Source organism: Saccoglossus kowalevskii, chromosome 15, assembly GCF_978046115.1.
Source record: "Saccoglossus kowalevskii chromosome 15, keSacKowa6.1, whole genome shotgun sequence".
Taxonomy (NCBI): Eukaryota; Metazoa; Hemichordata; class Enteropneusta; family Harrimaniidae; genus Saccoglossus; species Saccoglossus kowalevskii.
This window is the reverse complement of record NC_140655.1, coordinates 32398660-32416373: the sequence shown is the minus strand read 5'-3', so window position 1 is coordinate 32416373 and position 17714 is coordinate 32398660. Positions and strand designations below refer to the sequence as shown.

Genomic DNA, 17714 nt, shown 5'->3' with positions numbered 1-17714 from the left:
CAAAATCTTTTGTCTTTTGGTTTAATCTATTTTTCTGTCTTGCACTTCAGTAGACAGAGTGTGCTAAGCTGTATTTCATCGCCATGGTAAAAAGGGAGGGGGGTTTTTGCTCCCTATCAAGATGCAGTGAAGTGCAATTATCACAACCATACAGACATTGGGTATGTTATTATCATGGCTTGAGGTAATACACCATGATTCCGGCACCAGCATAAAACCAGATTGTCATTGCTTGTTGCTGAGGGGGAATCACTGCTCTAATCGGTCTATATCATTGGACAACAAGATAAACGGTTGATAAAAACATTCAAGTCTTTGTGCGTGGGAAAATATCGGCCTGAATGCAGAGGTTTTGTTCTCAATAAGCTGAATTAATACTATCATGTGGCTCAACAACGCAAACAGCGGTTAAATTATAAAATGTGCCAAATAAGACATAAATCATTATGTAATAATCCAGTTTGAACTGGTTTCTATTGATGAACCAATCAGATGTGCTGCTTGCAATAAAATCTGCATATTGCACGATTAAAACAACTTTTAAATACAATTTGATAATTATCAAATTTTGCAGATAATCCTTGACTTCGTTAATTACCAAGGGGAATCAGTAATCAGCTACAAAGACGCAGGTTTGAAATTCTTGTGAGCTAATTAATTTCATCTTACGCAATTACAATTTAACATGTTGTCTGTTCTTGCCTAACCATGCATAAAAACTCATGTTATAAATACTGCAGTATTGAATAGTAAGAATATCTTGAGACAAATCAGTCAGATTTTAGGTGTTTGTACATTTTCAACCAATTAGTAAGGGATGTCATCGGATGTATTCTGTACTTGCAGTGCACATTGTGATCCAAAACAAAATTTGAAACTGACACCTCAGCGATTCCACTTAATGGGTTGCTTACTAAAAGTATGGTTATTTCAGTAGTTTTTGCCAAGCACAACAATCTGGACCATCACAGCTGCCTGGGCATTTTGAAATACCTTTACTTCCAGCTGACTGGCTATATGTCTTCATCAGTAACAAGGTCAGCGGGTTAGAAGCAGTCCATTTCAATGTATGTAAAACCAGTCGAATAAACTAGTGAATGGTGTCAAAAAACAACATGCAGTAAAATGGTAGATAGCAACGTGTTACATTTCATTCTTACCATACAAACAAAAGTTTTCACCAATTTCAGTGGTCAAATAAAGTAAAGACCCATAAAGCAAGCACGAATCATAGACCCGCTAGAGGGTCTATGCACGAATGTAATCAGAATTTGCAGCTAAAAATAAATACTAAAAATTACCAAGTGAAGTCCGATCATGTAGATTTGAATTGCACGATTTTGAAAGACAGGCGTGATAAAAACATTATTACGACATAAATCTATTGCTTCCTTAGCATATACTTGTATCTGTCACAGAACAACCAACAACATTTACGGTTTTGGTCAAGTAAATTGTTCTGGGTCAGAAAGGACATTCCAACTAATTTTCTACTACACTACACAATTCCAACATTTCAAACTGATATCCTGGATACAACAATATTGAAGAAAACTTTCATAATTAAAATGTTTCAAACATTAGAATGTGGACAACAACTAGATTATTTTGATCAATGAACACATAAATATCACAAGAGTTTGAAGGAAGTAAACTGACAGTTTTTTACATTCACACGGCAACAACTATTACAACCGTGATTAAGCGACATTCATCAATTTATAGCTGTTACTAAAATTGACGCAATACATGCACAAAGTTTAACGAGTCTTGTTCAATCCACAAAGCAATAAAAAAAACATATAAGAAAAAATATATGTGTACACTAGACTGCAATAAAGTTGTATTTTACAATATAAAGAAACGTTGAAATTAAACCCACTTGCTGTCACTCCTAATCAGAAACCTGTACAATGTTTTCATACTTTATCTTTGGAACTATCAAATCTTACATTACCCCAAAAGCAAGCTACATGTATTGAAAATCTTTCATGCAATCATATTATGACATTAACAGAAATAAAATACGTCTTGTGAGGAACCGAATATTTTGATTCTTTCATCTTTTTGCTTATTATATCTAATGCATTTCTCTCATCAAGTTGTCAAAATAAAGTAAGTCCTTTCTAACAAAATGTCATTCAAGCTACGACTCTGTTGCACAATACATATTTGATCTCTCACAACTTTTTCCTATTCACATCGCTTCTGCTTTTAGATCAAGCAATCAGTAAAGAGTCACTAAAAGCACAACGACTCGAACAATTGTCACATTGCTGATTTCACATCTCAGAGTGGATAATTGAGAATTCCATTTTAATAGTGGTCTGAAAATATAATTTGCTAAAATACAGTTCAAAGAATAAAGTGCAACACTGGCATCAACATACCATACCTAACATCAAGAATAAGATATTTCAGTAAAACTCATAATGGTTAAGTCAAAATAACACTTTGGGGGGGGGGGGGGTGCTGCTACATATTTTTACGCATTGTATACATCGTATGTATCTCATATCGAACATAATGCTTTAATTATTATTTTTAATACAAAACTTATGTGTTATCAAAAGTGCCACTTTGTCAATGATAGGTCAAAGTACTATGACATTCACACCTTGGAATGTTGTTTTCAAAAGAGCAAACGTGTAAAAACCATGCCTACAAGTTGGAAGCAGTGGGACAGCCCAGCACAGCAACATGTGAAGAGACAATCATTATATTCATAAAGAGTCGTTAAAACCTAAATCATTATACATGTTATTTTGTAAGCACTGTGAGATTTAATGCTATGATTTGAACATGTTCGGTATGTTATTCTGCAAGCACTGTGAGATTTAATGCGATGATTTGAGCATGTTCAGCAAGTTATTTTACCAGCACTGCGAGATTTAATGTGATGATTTGAGCATGTGATGATTTGAGCATGTTCGGCATGTTTGTCAAAGTTACTATGATTCCCTGCCTATAATGGACTCTAAGAAAATTTTCACTGCTATAAATGTTTCCAGTTTCCTGTGACTCGCCAAAATGAAAGCAAATTTGTGAAATTAAAGTAGTCTACAATGCCTGAAAGCAGACACTAACGAAATAGTGTTTGTATGCCAGACTTATTAAGTACCAAACGTATTTTCTCCTGCTGCAACCTCATTACGAGGCTACAAAAAGGTATAAAAGATGAAGAGATCTCCCTCTATGTACAGGCATCTGAAACAGTAAAACGCAGCACTAATTCTCACCAGCATTCACGCTTTATCCACTTTTCACTCAAGATGCAATTTCATAATTTGCCTTTTTTTGAAGTAGAAATGTGAGAATGGTTTGATTTCCTCTATTTTTGCTTCGCTGCGTCTCTATAGTAAAGACAATTCCACAGGGTGTTTGTGATTCAGACTTCAACCATCATTATTGTAAATAAAACAATTTCCCCAAATTGTCTTGTAACACAGCAGTCCTGTCACAGCAGGATAAAACTGCCAACATAACACATACCAAGATGTAAGCATTGCAAGTTAACCCTTATCTGATCAAGTAAATGTAAAAAGCACATGGGGCTGGCAGGTTAATAATAATCTGTAATTATTGTGTTAATTTATTGCCAAAATCTTTATTTACAAACAGCATACTTTTATAGATAAGCTGTGGCGAACTGATACTAACATAAACATTTACACCCACACCCCAAAAATGTTGTTTCATAAAGAATAAATTTATTTAACACACATTGTAATCTATACCTTTCTTTCTCATTTTTTTTTATCATGCTTTCAGGTTTTTTTCTGCCAAGCAACAGTTACTAAGAGATTTGAAAAGTTCTGGTTAGATTAGCTCATTCTTTGTCCAAGTGAAAAATTGGCAAGATATTCAGTAATCAGTAACACTGCAATGGGCACCAATTACTCCACGTACACTCCGAAAAAATACTCAAAACATCTCCATGGTAGTAAATTCTCTCTATAAAACTATTCTGATATAGGGAAACATGATAAGCATTAATATAAATGTTGCCATAACAACAGGCAGATTTTTGGAGCTGACTTCTACTGAAGGGGACTGATTTATAGGATAGGAACCATACAATGCTGGGCTTGAAATATCGTCCTCTGTTCTCCCATTGAGTAATCGATCAGCAAGTGGAAATGAAAAGCCATATTTCATGGTTGCCAGGACAACAGACAGCAAGACTAGCAGAGAATGCTATAGATCTTCATTAGAGGAGGAGAGAAAAAACAAACATTATTGTTCCCCTTGTTTAACTGTTATTGGTGGAATTTATAAGTTTAATACGAACTAATTACCACCACTTTGCCTTAGACCATGCACAGGTCACATGTCCTTAAAAATGTCCAAACATTCAAAGAGTGATTCACCTCATTACAGACATACCATTTGAAATTTAGAGGGGATATAGGTATGTAAGCGCAGGAAACCGCATAGTCCAGTCCAGCGTAGTCCAGCCAAAGCTGAAGCTGAAGAAAACGACAAAAAAATCAACTATGTATTCTGTGATGGAAAAAAATGTTGATCGCATACAATCCATGTGTAAATAAGTTCGTCTTGCTGAAATTAGAAATTAGGTCTTGATTAGACTTAAGCTGCGTGTCTATCCGCATGACTGAGCATTTCTTACCAGATCGGACAGTTTGTCTTACGACTGTGACAGCAAAACGTGCCTGTACTGTCTTCGTATGTTTAATATTCACTAGTGAATAAAGAGCCCTGCACTAGTGTGTGACTGCTGAAAAGTGACATCTGCCCCGTGGACATACAGATGAAACTGTCTGATACCCATCATTGCACGTGAAGTGACCCTAAAATAAAAGCGAGGAATCCTCATCCTGCCCGCACAGTGATTTACATGGTTACATCCTTCACATCATAACCACATGGGATTGCAATAACCCAATTTTTTGGAGGGAATTAATAGCGTCTGAGACGAGTAAACAAGAGTAAACAAAAGTAAACCGCCATGTTTTGTTACGTTGCAAAGATTTAGAAAGTTTTGTGATTATTGTTCATTATTAATTGGTATGACCTGAATCACCTCAATTTCAGACTTTGCTTTCATAATGATACCACCTCAATACAACAGTTAGCTCCCGAGGTGCAGTACTTATGATGGTTTTATTGTTTACAGGATTTTATTCACACAGAGGTTGTACAGGTAAGACGCAAACATCTGACTAGAAGTCTAGTGCCGTGGTGATCATGTGACGCAAACGTCTGACCAGAAGTTTTCCAGTGCTGCAGTGATCATGTGACACAATAGGAGATTGTGTTATGTTTTCACTCACAGTGACCAAACTTGCAATCTTGCCAAGTTTTTTTCTAAATTGGACACTGGTTATTTAGCGAATTGAGCACTTTTTTTTATTTCATACAACAGGCATCTTATAGAAACGTTTGCCTGTGTGGTGTACAATAGAAGAGGGCAGGTCTCAAAGACTTCACTTGACTGAACATAGTCATTGCATGTAATTAAGACACGCTAAAATGCTTTTCAGTTGTGTCCCGCTTTTTGTGCATTTGACAGTCCAAAGATGGATACCGTGTTTAAGACGTCACCTCCAGTTTTCCACAACTTGGTCATACTTTTCCTGATTAGCCACATTTCAATCGCTGTACGGTGTACGATAACACATTGCCGAATTTCCATATGTCAAGACAACACAGCCATCAGTCAATCCTGTCTTCTGCTGAATCTTCAATGAACACGTCTTTTTTCAATATACTTAAGAAAGATCAGTACCTGGTCTGTTAGTAACATGTCTACAAGTGGCCGTACAAGTGAAGTAAAAATACTGTTTGACTAACACTCATTTTAGTGTGAAATACCATACAATTTTCTATTACAATTGCTTAAATGCATGTACTTTTTTCTCTATATTCTCACCCGCCACAGTATTTTTTCGCTTCAATCCAAACATACTGTACTCTGGCAAACTAAAATGACAAAGCCTGTATTTAAAAACTATGATTTTAATATTCATGAGTAAATGTCATGAAAGCATATGACCAATCAGTGCTTCTTTTAGTTTTAGGGCACTGATCATTTGCTTCCACAAGTACAGGCAATTTGATTGGTTCTCTGTAATGAAGGCATACTGCTCGGTGCATTTAAAAGCTGTTGCAATGTATGCATAATTTACCATGGTATTCACGGTAACCACCAGGTCCTGGTATTTTCTATCGGTATAGACGTACTATATACTATAATACCAATTTCAAAAAGGTCACACATTCTGATAATTTCTATTGGTATAATTGAACTATGACATCGCTAATTTCCAAACTTCACCTACAAGGACTGTTCAACTGCTTTTGAATTTCAAAGTGAACTGCTTGTGGTATTTCCTAAACTAGTAATTCAACCGTTTTGGAAATCATTATCACTGGCATAATATAACCAGCCAAATAATTAAACACATCAGCTGAGCTCATGAGAAAAATTTGTATTATTTTCAAATAATATAAAATTCTCTAAATAATGATACTACATGCTAGAAATTTGGTATAATACTGTAAAATAATTTATTTTAGCTGGAATAAATTTTCACTGAAAAGACTTTTTGGGTATTGTGTATGGAATATATTTTCACTGATTTGAATGTAAAAGTTGAATGTAAAATATAGGAAAAAAGGTATATTCCTTCAGCAAAAATAGTGAAAATTAATTTCAAGCAAAAATAAAGTATTTTTCAGTATTTTGACAAACAGACAAGATATGATATCGCAGATCCCCCCCAGACAAAATTTCATGATAATATGTAAAAATATGTTTATTAATAAAACTTTTAGACTAGAATAAACACATTTTTCACACAAACATCTATAATATATAGATAATTGAATATAGTTTCACACAGCTAACCCTGGGTGATGGTTTGTTGGATTTCAACAGATATCACCACGAATTGCAGGTACATACTGGTCTACGTATAAAACCATAGTACACATATAAAACAAATGATAAACTATAGAGTAAATATAAATGACTTTTCTTATGTCTTTGGAGTAATATTTTATCAATCTCTGAAATATTGAAGGATTTAAAGAGTAAAACAAATTCTTGATGATTTAATATAATAATAATAATAATAATAATAATAATAATAATAATAATAATAATAATAATAATAATAATAACAATAATAATAATAATAATAATAATAATAATTTTATTAGCCTTTAAAATGGCGTAAAACGTAACATACAAGTCATTTAAGGGTACTGGTACATGGGCTAGAACAGCCATCATAATACAGAGAAAATAAAAAATTGACAACTTCATTTTGATTGAAATTGTGAGGTCAAATAGCATTACAAAATGTAATGAGGGCTTTGTTTCTATGATGACGACATTTAATCAAACACTGTTTGGCAACTCAAAGCAAAATGTTATCTACGTAGTATTTTGAGAGATCCACAGTAGATTAATTTTTTTGTCAATTCTATTTTAAACAAATATTAGATTTAGTATGGAGCGTTTAAAATTAAATCAGTTACAGTAGATGATGAATGAAGTACGATGGATGACTTCAGAGATCTCTCCTAGGAACGCAACGACTCTGTGGTTCATAATTTGCCAGACTTTTCAACCTAAACTCAATTTTTGATGCATAGACTTGTCACTTGTGTTGCAATGACAGTGAAATGAACCAGTGAAAAACCTCCCTCTGCTCCCCTGTCAATCTTAAGACAGTCACCAAATACAGCAAAGTGCCAAAGGGAAAAATACATAGACAGTCACGGAGAATACAGCCAAGAGCCACCAGAGATTGCACTTCAACCACCTCACTGGGTAGGGTGGCAATCCCCTTGAAACACAAATATTGGAGTAAATGTGATTTAAAGATCCCGTCAATCGCTATGCAATGTATAATAGCCTGAGGGAAGGAAACCCACTAGATGGGGAAAATCAAAAACACACAAAGTTTGAAGTGTTTTCTGCATTTGAAGTGTGGTAATTGAAGCCTTACTAAATAATGCAATTTGGTATGCATATCATAATGTATACTGCTCTCACACTGCATTCCAAATTGAATGTACAGTGTTGGACGCATGAGGAAAGGCTATTGCAGGCAAGGTCTACACGGCTTATAACAAACTAAGCCATACCCTGCAGGGAAGAGGATTATTTTTAAGTGCGATTTGATTTCATTCAAACATTTCCGCATGCTGTATTTAAAGTGTAATGTGCTTGGGCGGGAAGTTATTACAGAATGGGTTGCAATGTGTTATGATGTAGGGCCCCTAGATGTAAGAAAATGCTCCGTTTTCTAATGAGCAAACAAAGCCATCAAGAAGCTCTCTTAAGACACTGTTGTTCAATTATTCATAGAATAGAATTGATCTGGATGTCATGAGAGCACTGGGTGTGGCTTAATACACACTGAAAAGCAACAAAAGTCATGACACTTTGTATGATTATCAAAATTAAGACAAGTAATGCATTTGTTCATCTACCATACTGTTGTACATATACCTGTATGGCGACTTTTATTATATATGCAATACATCTCCAGTACAATTGTTCAGCCGATTGCTAACCAGATAGTACAAATGTCATGCCTACTCTTGTCTCATTGGCAAATACGAACCATAGTTTACATGATGCGACTGATAATGTCCCCTCATTTGCGTGTTTTGAAAAATTGAATTTGATGCTTTATCAGTATATTTACTTATCTCCCCCAATAGCAATAATGCAGGGTAGAATTACCAGAAAAGCCATTCAAAGAACAAAAATACATTACACTGAAGCTATTTTTTGTATTTGCTTTTTTTTATATTTGTCTACCATTCCAAACAAGAAACAAAATGGTACCCCCATTTCATAAATATTCTAAAATTATTATATGCAAATATTTTCTTCCGTTTGTTAGTGTTACAGTAAATTACTTTATTTTCACTAGAATTTGTTTACGCTGTTTTTTCTAAAGGGCTAAATCAGTGAAAATAAAATCCTGTGAAAATACCTTATTTTACAATCAACTCATCAAAAAACAGCGAAAATAAATTTTATACAAAACACCCAAAACGTAAAATAACATATTTTACAATATATATTGTATTGGAATGACCCAATTATTCAATAGATAAGGTTATACCATTAATAGGCAAATAGGGGTGGAAGGGTCACATGTAGGCTGCTGTCATGATATTTAAAGGGTAATATAATGTGTTTTCAAATAATGTTTGATGAGTATTTTAACATGAAATGCACGGTGTGTTGAGATTGTTTACTCTATTTTCTAGTTCACTGAATAATAAACTAATCTTCATAACTACATAATGTCCTATATTCAAATTTGTCCTTGAATGATGATTCTTTATTTTTAGCTACTTCAAAACCTGCCATGCATACACAGTGGGTTCTACCAGGTTAAATTCTCTTTAATACATCATTAATAATGACGTAACTTCCTTTTATGTGGATTGATAATTTCAAAGAACTTGCAGCAACTTCCTATGTGGGTATAAGAGGATTACAAAATACCGCTTTAGACATCACAAAATGCCTTGAAGTTCAGGAATACTATAAAACCTTACTTTTTAATGAAATGAACTTTGTTTTTATTTTCTACCACCAAGAACCTGGATATTCCAAGGTCAAATAATTCTGAAAAAAGCAATTGTTTCAAAGAGTGCAGGTAGCGAGACACACACACACAAGTCGTGATTTATGAGACGATGTATTAATTGCATGTACAATGTAACACGCATCTATTTATATGACTGTTATATCCGGTTTTCAAAGTTCACTTCAACGATTAACTAGAACAATTAGAAACATTATTTTGAGTCAGAAATGTTGCAATATTTTATTTTTGCTCAAAATGTAATAAACACATCTGTGCCATTTTACGTTCCCTCTTTAAAATCATAGACAAAAAAAAGACGATTATAAGCATACAGATCTTCATAATGTTTTTTTTTTTATTACTAGAAACAGGGTCATAATTTTTTAGAAACTTTCAATTAAAATCACACAAAACCTACTGAACAAATGGTAACATGCACATTCCAGGCAAATATTGACCTCATGTAGGGTCAGAGTTCAAACCAGGCATTGCTATTATTGCATATAACCACCAAATATATGTCTGTACTGTATTATTATAGGAGGGTAGACTATTTCACCCAGCACGTACAAGTTATTGATTTCAGAAATTATAAAAGTAATGCTGGAATCCATAGAAACTTCTATTAAAACTAAATAAACTGCTGGAATCAATTCAACGGTCAAAAATATGCAAGTATCCAAGGGATCTATAATTTATTTCACTTGAAAAAACTGAATATAAATAATATCAAACATACTGATTGATTCCAAGCAGGTCTTGCCTATAATTATATTTATAGACTTGGCACAATGTAGCATACAGTGCGAACTAACAAGGAACGGTCGATCAATCACAGATTCTCAATGAATGTACACAGTCTACTACTAGTGACCGACTCAGCTCGCTGGTTAAACATGCATCTTTACCTCCGTGCATCAAACACTTGATGAGGAATTCTATGGAATGCTTCTCAGAAGGGTCTCATTTCTGACTTCCCCTTCCAATGCTGAAAACACACTCGATTACGGCCGTCAATTCAGTGCAAGACAAGCATGTAACAAACAATGCAACTGTAGCTTGTACAATATCAAATGAACTGGAAGGGGAACGGAATTTGTAATATAATAATTATTCGGATCTCAACCAGCGATGACTCAGCGTTCAGTAACAGTCTGTGTTTGCATAATTGTTTATAATTTTTACTCTGTAAATATATGCACGGAAACTTGAAATATGGTCAACAACAACACAAGTAAACACCATGTGACATAGTTCTCAGTTTTGCTCGCTATTCGGTTGAAAACGTGTGCACATGTCTATCATGTCAAAACACATATGAACTATAAAAGTTTCCAATTCAGTGAGCTTATATAGTCTCCGTCTAGGATGGGTGAGTAAATATTCAACTAAACTTATGTCCGGAATCAAGCAAACGTTTCTATTTTCGTTACTCACAAAATGCCCAGAATAGACATCGGCCCCATGGGTTGGATTTTGTTTACATCTGCATGAAATGGGCTCATGGAAAACTGCCCTTGAATAAGGCACAGTAGTAAAAGAGACAGCCTCTATTCATTTGCGTTGTTTAGAACTGCACTAAAGCAATAGCACAACTGTAGAGTCTGTAAACAATGCACTGAATGGACGTCAACACAAAGGACAGTTGAATGCCAATCCACAGAGAGCGGCTCACTCGGCCATATCATGTTAAGATTTCTTCGCTCATTGTATATATTAAAGAACTATAGTTTTATTTTTATTTTTATTACTGTCTACAGTGCATGTAGAGAACGCAAACATAATTATAGAATCAGCAAATCAACGCTATCTGGCACTCAGGGGAAACCCAATGCTGTTTAGATTACCATGTGTTCCATTTATAAAGTACACAGAGAGATGCCCATTTCACTCTAACACTACCTATCAAAGACTTAGAGAACTCATTGCTGATAATGCCAGTAAAATTTCTAGCACTCCTAATTTGATTCCTTCTCATGCTAAAATAAATCCCACTTGTAACTCAATCTTCACACAAAAAATTGATCAGTGAATTGGTCCGTTATTTTTTAGTCTATAATAACGTTACTTCATGATTTGGTTAGTGACAAGAAAATCCTGTGAACTTAAATCAATGATTTCCCCTATCAAATAGTCTGGCAAAAAAAAAAAATGTTAAAACAGTCTGTTACTCCTCTCTTGGCAGTCAACATTTCTCATGACCTAGCCTGTTCCTACGATTGTTTTAAAGAAAGAAAATGCAATTATCCAACTTTCAGTGCACAGCTGATAGAGCTGTTAGGTTTGTATAACTTTGAAGGAATTTTTGTCTTCTGCCAGCGGCGAAACAAAATCGTAGTCACAATTAGTACGTTTTGACGTATCTACCCTAATCAGAAACATACACAGGTGTTATACACAAGTGTATTAACGGCATCATGTGTTCAACAAATGATTGATTTCAATTTCTCCCAAGCAATATGTTTTTTTTTCTTTATTAATTTGCATTCTTTGAGACAAACCTTGATCTCAACTCCAAGAAGATGACCCACATTTTGTTTTGTATGACTAACAGCCAATATAATTAGTCTTTTCATTGTAACAGTATCACAATTACAATTGAACAATACCATACTGATGAGCCACACTCCTGAAGTGACATCAATGTTATTCACACATAACTGAATTTGAAGCTTTATTTAATTTGCATTTCAGACCTCCAATTATAGTTAAACAACAAGGCCAATTAGACAACACAAAAAACACATGCTGTTTTTTATTCTCACTTTAAGTACTGACACCATGTTAAAAAAAAAAACATTAATTGTTCTGGGGTGAAATGGAGATATATTTTAATTAAGGTCAATTTACAAAGATTTTAAACATTGAAGAGAGAGAATGTTATGACAACAATGTAGCTAGCCATTTATTAGCTTTTGACGTTGTGAATAGTGAATTCTATGTTTATACACTCAAGAACACATTAGTTGTTTCCTTGTACACAGCATACAAGCTAAATTGCATTTACTGGCATACACATCACTGCACTCACTCAGTTTTCAATAAGGAATAATTCCCGCCAAACTAGAGTTATATTTTCATTTGTTGACTTGCTTAAAAATTCAAATATGTATCCCGTCAGAAATGTAAGATTTTGAGACACTGGTTTGGTGGGTCAAATTGAGAACAGAGATATCTCAAGCTCAATGGCATTCATCATTGCATTACTACTCCCTTGACTGATTCTTACAAAGCGGAATGATAAGCTCGGAATTCCTTCATCTCTGCTTTACTTTTCAAAAGTGATATATTAGACAACCCCTACACGGTAATAGCTCTATACAGACATTGCCAAGGAATATCTTTTTTAATCTCACTTATTCTGTGAATTGAATTCTGCACATTTCAACTCTTAGCAAAACAAAATATTTCAAATGATAACATGCCATAAATATTGCTAAGAAATGTGTAATATTTTTTACACAGCTGAAATTGGCAAAAATCAATGTAAAATTTGTCTTTATTTCGATTTTAGATCCCTCCATTTTGAATGCTATGAATGAGTCATTGAGTTCCAGCTCATCAATTTATTCTGACAAGAGATCTTACTCTATCCAGTATGGCTTACCCATACAAACGAGACTACACTAGAACAAATTTCTCAACATTGAATTAGCTGTTTTTACTTCTTAAAATTTGAAAATGTTCCCCTAGCAAGCAAATGCATCTCACCCAATATTTTATGTTATTAATCCTAAGACACTTTTATATTTTTAGATACACTGCGCAGTATAAAAATACTCTCCATTGAACTCCATGTTCTGGGTGTGGAATTTTTATTATATTTCAGTCTATACAAACTCAAAATAAGCATTCCAGCACATTAAAATATGTAACAAAAATGCATTAGTAAATATTTATAGATACCAATCCTCTGTCAGCACTGCCCCGCCCACTTAGTAAAAAAAAATTCTGAACAAAAAATAGGAATAGTATTCAATACTACGTTATTTCAAAGAAATCTGCTTTCTGTCGTGATCAGTTTCAATGTGAAATATCGGGGTCAGTTCCATTCATGGAATATATGTATACTGAATTTCAATGAATTCAATAAAAAACAAGCGTAGGACTCGAAGCCAATTACATGCGAATACCGCTCAAACATGGAGAACATGCACATGCATACAATCCACGCTGATTGGAATATACACAGACTCGTGAACATGGTTTTTGAGAATTTCACACATTTCATCACTGAAGTGCTTTTGTGTGTTCAACTGAGTAGAGGCCAAGTACAAAAGGGTTGACAACTACCCTATCATAATTGGGGTTGTTGATCTAAAATATTCATTCTATGACTGATTTGAAATCTCCATGGTGATAATGAGAACTTTCAAATTATGACCAATTTTTACAAATATTTAGATTCCGAAGCACTTTCGAAATTGTTACTAGGGACTTCCATCTGTGATTATTTTACAAGATACCAGAAACCCGAGGACAAACTTGAGAGAAAACATTGGTTCATGCAGGGTGGCTTGGAATGTGAACCACCCCCTCCCCCCCTCTTGATTACAAGCTTATTAAATTCCTGATGGGCACTGTGCTTTCTCAACCAATCAGACATACACACTGCCAATTTAAATCTCACTGCCAGCACAGTAATTTGGTACATGATTATTTTATAAACAGCATGTTATCATTTTATCACACAAAATCACATTTATTATTTTTTTCAGAAGTTACTGTTATGATATGATGCAATAATTGCGTTGAGTTAACCAACAGGATGTCCTTTTGGAGAATTAAACAAAAAAAATTGTTGATGGTCATTTGCAATGTGCCATTCACCATGCAACCCACACAATCTTATCAGAATACACCCACACTAGCTGATCCAGTGCACAGCATACCACCAACATACTTATCTTACTCATGACACTCGTCTCTGATTTATAAATTGTTAGCATATTAGTGTCCAGTGAGAAGTGTTGACCTTTCCGTCACTCTGTATTTCAATTTGTTTATTCAATTTTAAATTATACAACTTTTGAAATTTAATCACAAAGACATTTTTTGGCAAATATTATTATTAAAAAAGTTTCAAGGAATGACAGCTGCTCAGTGTATGTGTTTATAACATGCATTTAGCAACTAAATATGTAATGATTATTTAGTGAATAAACAAAGACAGGAATCATGGTTGTAGGGGGGATAAGCTGAACCAACAGCCTCTACTGCAAAAGGACTAATCTCCAAAAATGAAAAAAACACACCACCCTTAGTTTGAAAACTGACTCCAACTCTAATCTTGCTAAGCTTAGTAATACTGTAAGGGGATATTCAATCAGTGATGCATGGTTATTGTTGCTTTGCAATGTTTTATCTTTTACTGGGAAGTTAATTATACTTGTTTAACAAAAAGAGAAAAAGAAATTTACCTTGGCAAGCTCGGTCACTAGTTGCTTCATAGCCAGGAGAGCAGGCACAACTCCCATCTATCAAAGTCCATGTGCCATCACTTTGACATTGGTACACAGGATTCTCTGGTCCAATCGGTTGTGAGAAGTCAATGCAATCACCTGTAACTTGCACAAGTGCTGTGGATTTTGGTCCAGCTGGAGTCTTCGGGAAATAGGCAAAGTTCATGGTGATTTCTTGACAGGCTAGATAATATACTTTCAGCTTGAGAATAGCCAGACATGATCCTTGGTCTTGAAATGCTAAATAAAATCCATTGCGTGTTATTGGTCCAAAATGTCGGGTTTTCGTATTGATCACTTCTGTGTCATGTGTAAAACGTCCATCAGCTGCAATACGATCAACTTTGTTGTAAGGGGGCGATGACCATGGAGGCCAGTTCTGGTCAGCGTTATCACTATCAGTCTCATAATAGTACAAGTCAAATGTTTCCTTGCAAGACACAGCACCTGGAATATCAACACATTCTCGCATCGAAAAGTCAATCTCAACAGCCACTCGGTTGGCTTGTTTCGCATCAATCCACGTAGTCCGAAGCCAGTTATTTTGCCTCCCACCATTGGCAAAACGGCAAATTTGATAACGCCTTCCTCCACTTGGACCAGTCTCTGTCCACTGTTTTAAATTAAGGAATAAATAGACAAAATATTAAAATTGCTACAAACTATTAGTTGTCTATTGTTTATCCCACTCAAAGCTCTAAGTGATGGGGGTTCAAATTATGTAATACACACTAACTAAAATCAAGTTAAGACAGAAACAAAATTATCACTTTCATGTTCATGTTTTGACCTGCAAAGAATTTTACAACCAGATTTCTTGTACAAATGAGAATATTTTCTATTGAAAGCTGTAAATGTTTATTGGCAGAACACAGATGGCCTCATTGTCAACTCTTTGAAAAATAAACTACCCCCAGTAAATGTGATTAGGTTATCAGTTGTGGGGTGTCAAGCAAACAGTTAATGTTGTTACCAGGAAGCTTAAGTGAAGTGTAAATATGTCTGGCTTCCTAAAACCATCAAGTACCTGGACCACTGAAAATAATACGTTTGTGTACGCCTTTAATTAAAGTACGATAGTGGAAATATAATCAAACTAACTGTGTCGACTTTACTCACCTCTGGTTGTACTGACGATGTTTCATGGTAGGTCGTCCATCCTAAACTTCGCTGGTCTTGTGAATTATACAGGGGAACTGTGAACGTAAAGGGAAATTAAAATAAGACGGTTTATTTATTTACATACGCGCACGTTTGCAACTGTTTACTTTTTGTTTACCTCTTTGGTCAATTGTCGATTCCACTGAAAATAACAGTTTCGATAGATAGAATTATTATGCTGGGTATTGATTCCTGGTGTATATCATTAGCACCCCGAAGCGGCCACTCTTAAAATGTTGTCTGAAACAACAAGAGTTGTGAAAGGAGACTTTCGCAGACTATTGTTCAGGCGGAATGTGTCAAAAACTTTTTACTGATTTGAGACAATTATAAAGTCTCCGCTACTACAATTGACCTAGCGTACTGTAACTAGTTTTTACGTGCTTACTGTTAATGTGAAAGAGTCAGTTTTATGGGCCTGTGTCTTTATGTAGTTACCGCAAAGCAACGGTAAGGTTAATTGCAGACGACAGGACCGCTGATAACGGGGAAAAACAAGGCGAACGACCGCAAAATCGTCATGCTTGTCTCGTCTTTCTTCTGCAGATAATGTTTCCTAAAATTTCATGTGAGTAAAGTCGTCATGAGACACAAACCAAGATCGTCCTAATAACAAAATACAAGTTTAATTGCGCACAAAGTTTCTAAGCTGGTCATACTCTGTGAGGTTGTTCTGATTCAAAATGACGTAAGTTTTAGTAATTTCGAGGTTATTCCCAAAATTCACAACGGAAGTCGACTGATCAAACGTGAAACATTAAACACCGCTGCACTCAAATTCAAATGCCGGGAACATTCACTTGTTTTGCTAACCTACGCACATATCCACAGTAAATGATTACAGTGTAACGAGTACAGAGAAATTGTGTTAGTGTGTGCATGGAAATCAAATGAAAGACAGGAAAAACAGTCTGACGAACGATTCAACGAAGTTGATAGTACTGAAGGAGAGGTCAACACAGCTGACGACGCGATCGAATCAATTTTAAAATGCCGGGATAGAAAGTATGTTTTCATGCGGCAAAGAACTCCATAAACTTCACTGGTCATGGAACTGTATAATCTAATGCATTGCAACTCAATGCACTTACCTTGTAGACAGACTGTGAGAGTTAAAACGGCAAGAAAGACTGTTAAAAACAACGTTGAAGTTGGAGAAAGTGTAAACCCCGTGGTCGCCATGTCGCGTACTCTCATGAAAATGATTGAAACTCCACACACTGGGCGAAACTATTCAATGACAGGGATGGTCGCTCCAGTATCGATGGACGGTATCAGCTTTCGGGAATACCCAAGGGAATCGTTTTCCTTATCTTGTCTATAGAGGGCATACATTGTAAATTAACTTTAACCCTAAAAAGTCTACCAGACCACCGGGAAATCGCCAGATACCCGGAGAACAGTGGAAAACAACATCGTTGACAGCAGATTGAAATAACGATACTACAATCCCGTCTTTTGTGTCTCGTTTTTAAAAGTGCTTTTAGAAAGCTTTACGATTCATTTG

The 17714-nt window shown here is 35.1% G+C and overlaps 1 protein-coding gene across 2 annotated transcripts in view; it reads right to left on the bottom strand.

Annotated features, from left to right (window-relative positions):
• Positions 1-17403, bottom strand: part of LOC100313591 (ephrin receptor type B-like protein) — a 96215-nt gene extending 78812 nt beyond the window's left edge. For both annotated transcript variants that reach the window (XM_085490735.1, XM_006821124.3), the window contains exons 1-3: positions 17299-17403; positions 16166-16242; positions 15005-15659 (exon numbers count right to left, since the gene is read on the bottom strand). In XM_085490735.1, coding sequence (XP_085346861.1) covers positions 15005-15659; positions 16166-16242; positions 17299-17389 — 823 coding nt within the window. In that variant the 5' untranslated portion in view covers positions 17390-17403. The remainder of the gene's footprint in view (positions 1-15004; positions 15660-16165; positions 16243-17298) is intronic.
• Between the last annotated feature and the right edge of the window lie 311 nt (positions 17404-17714).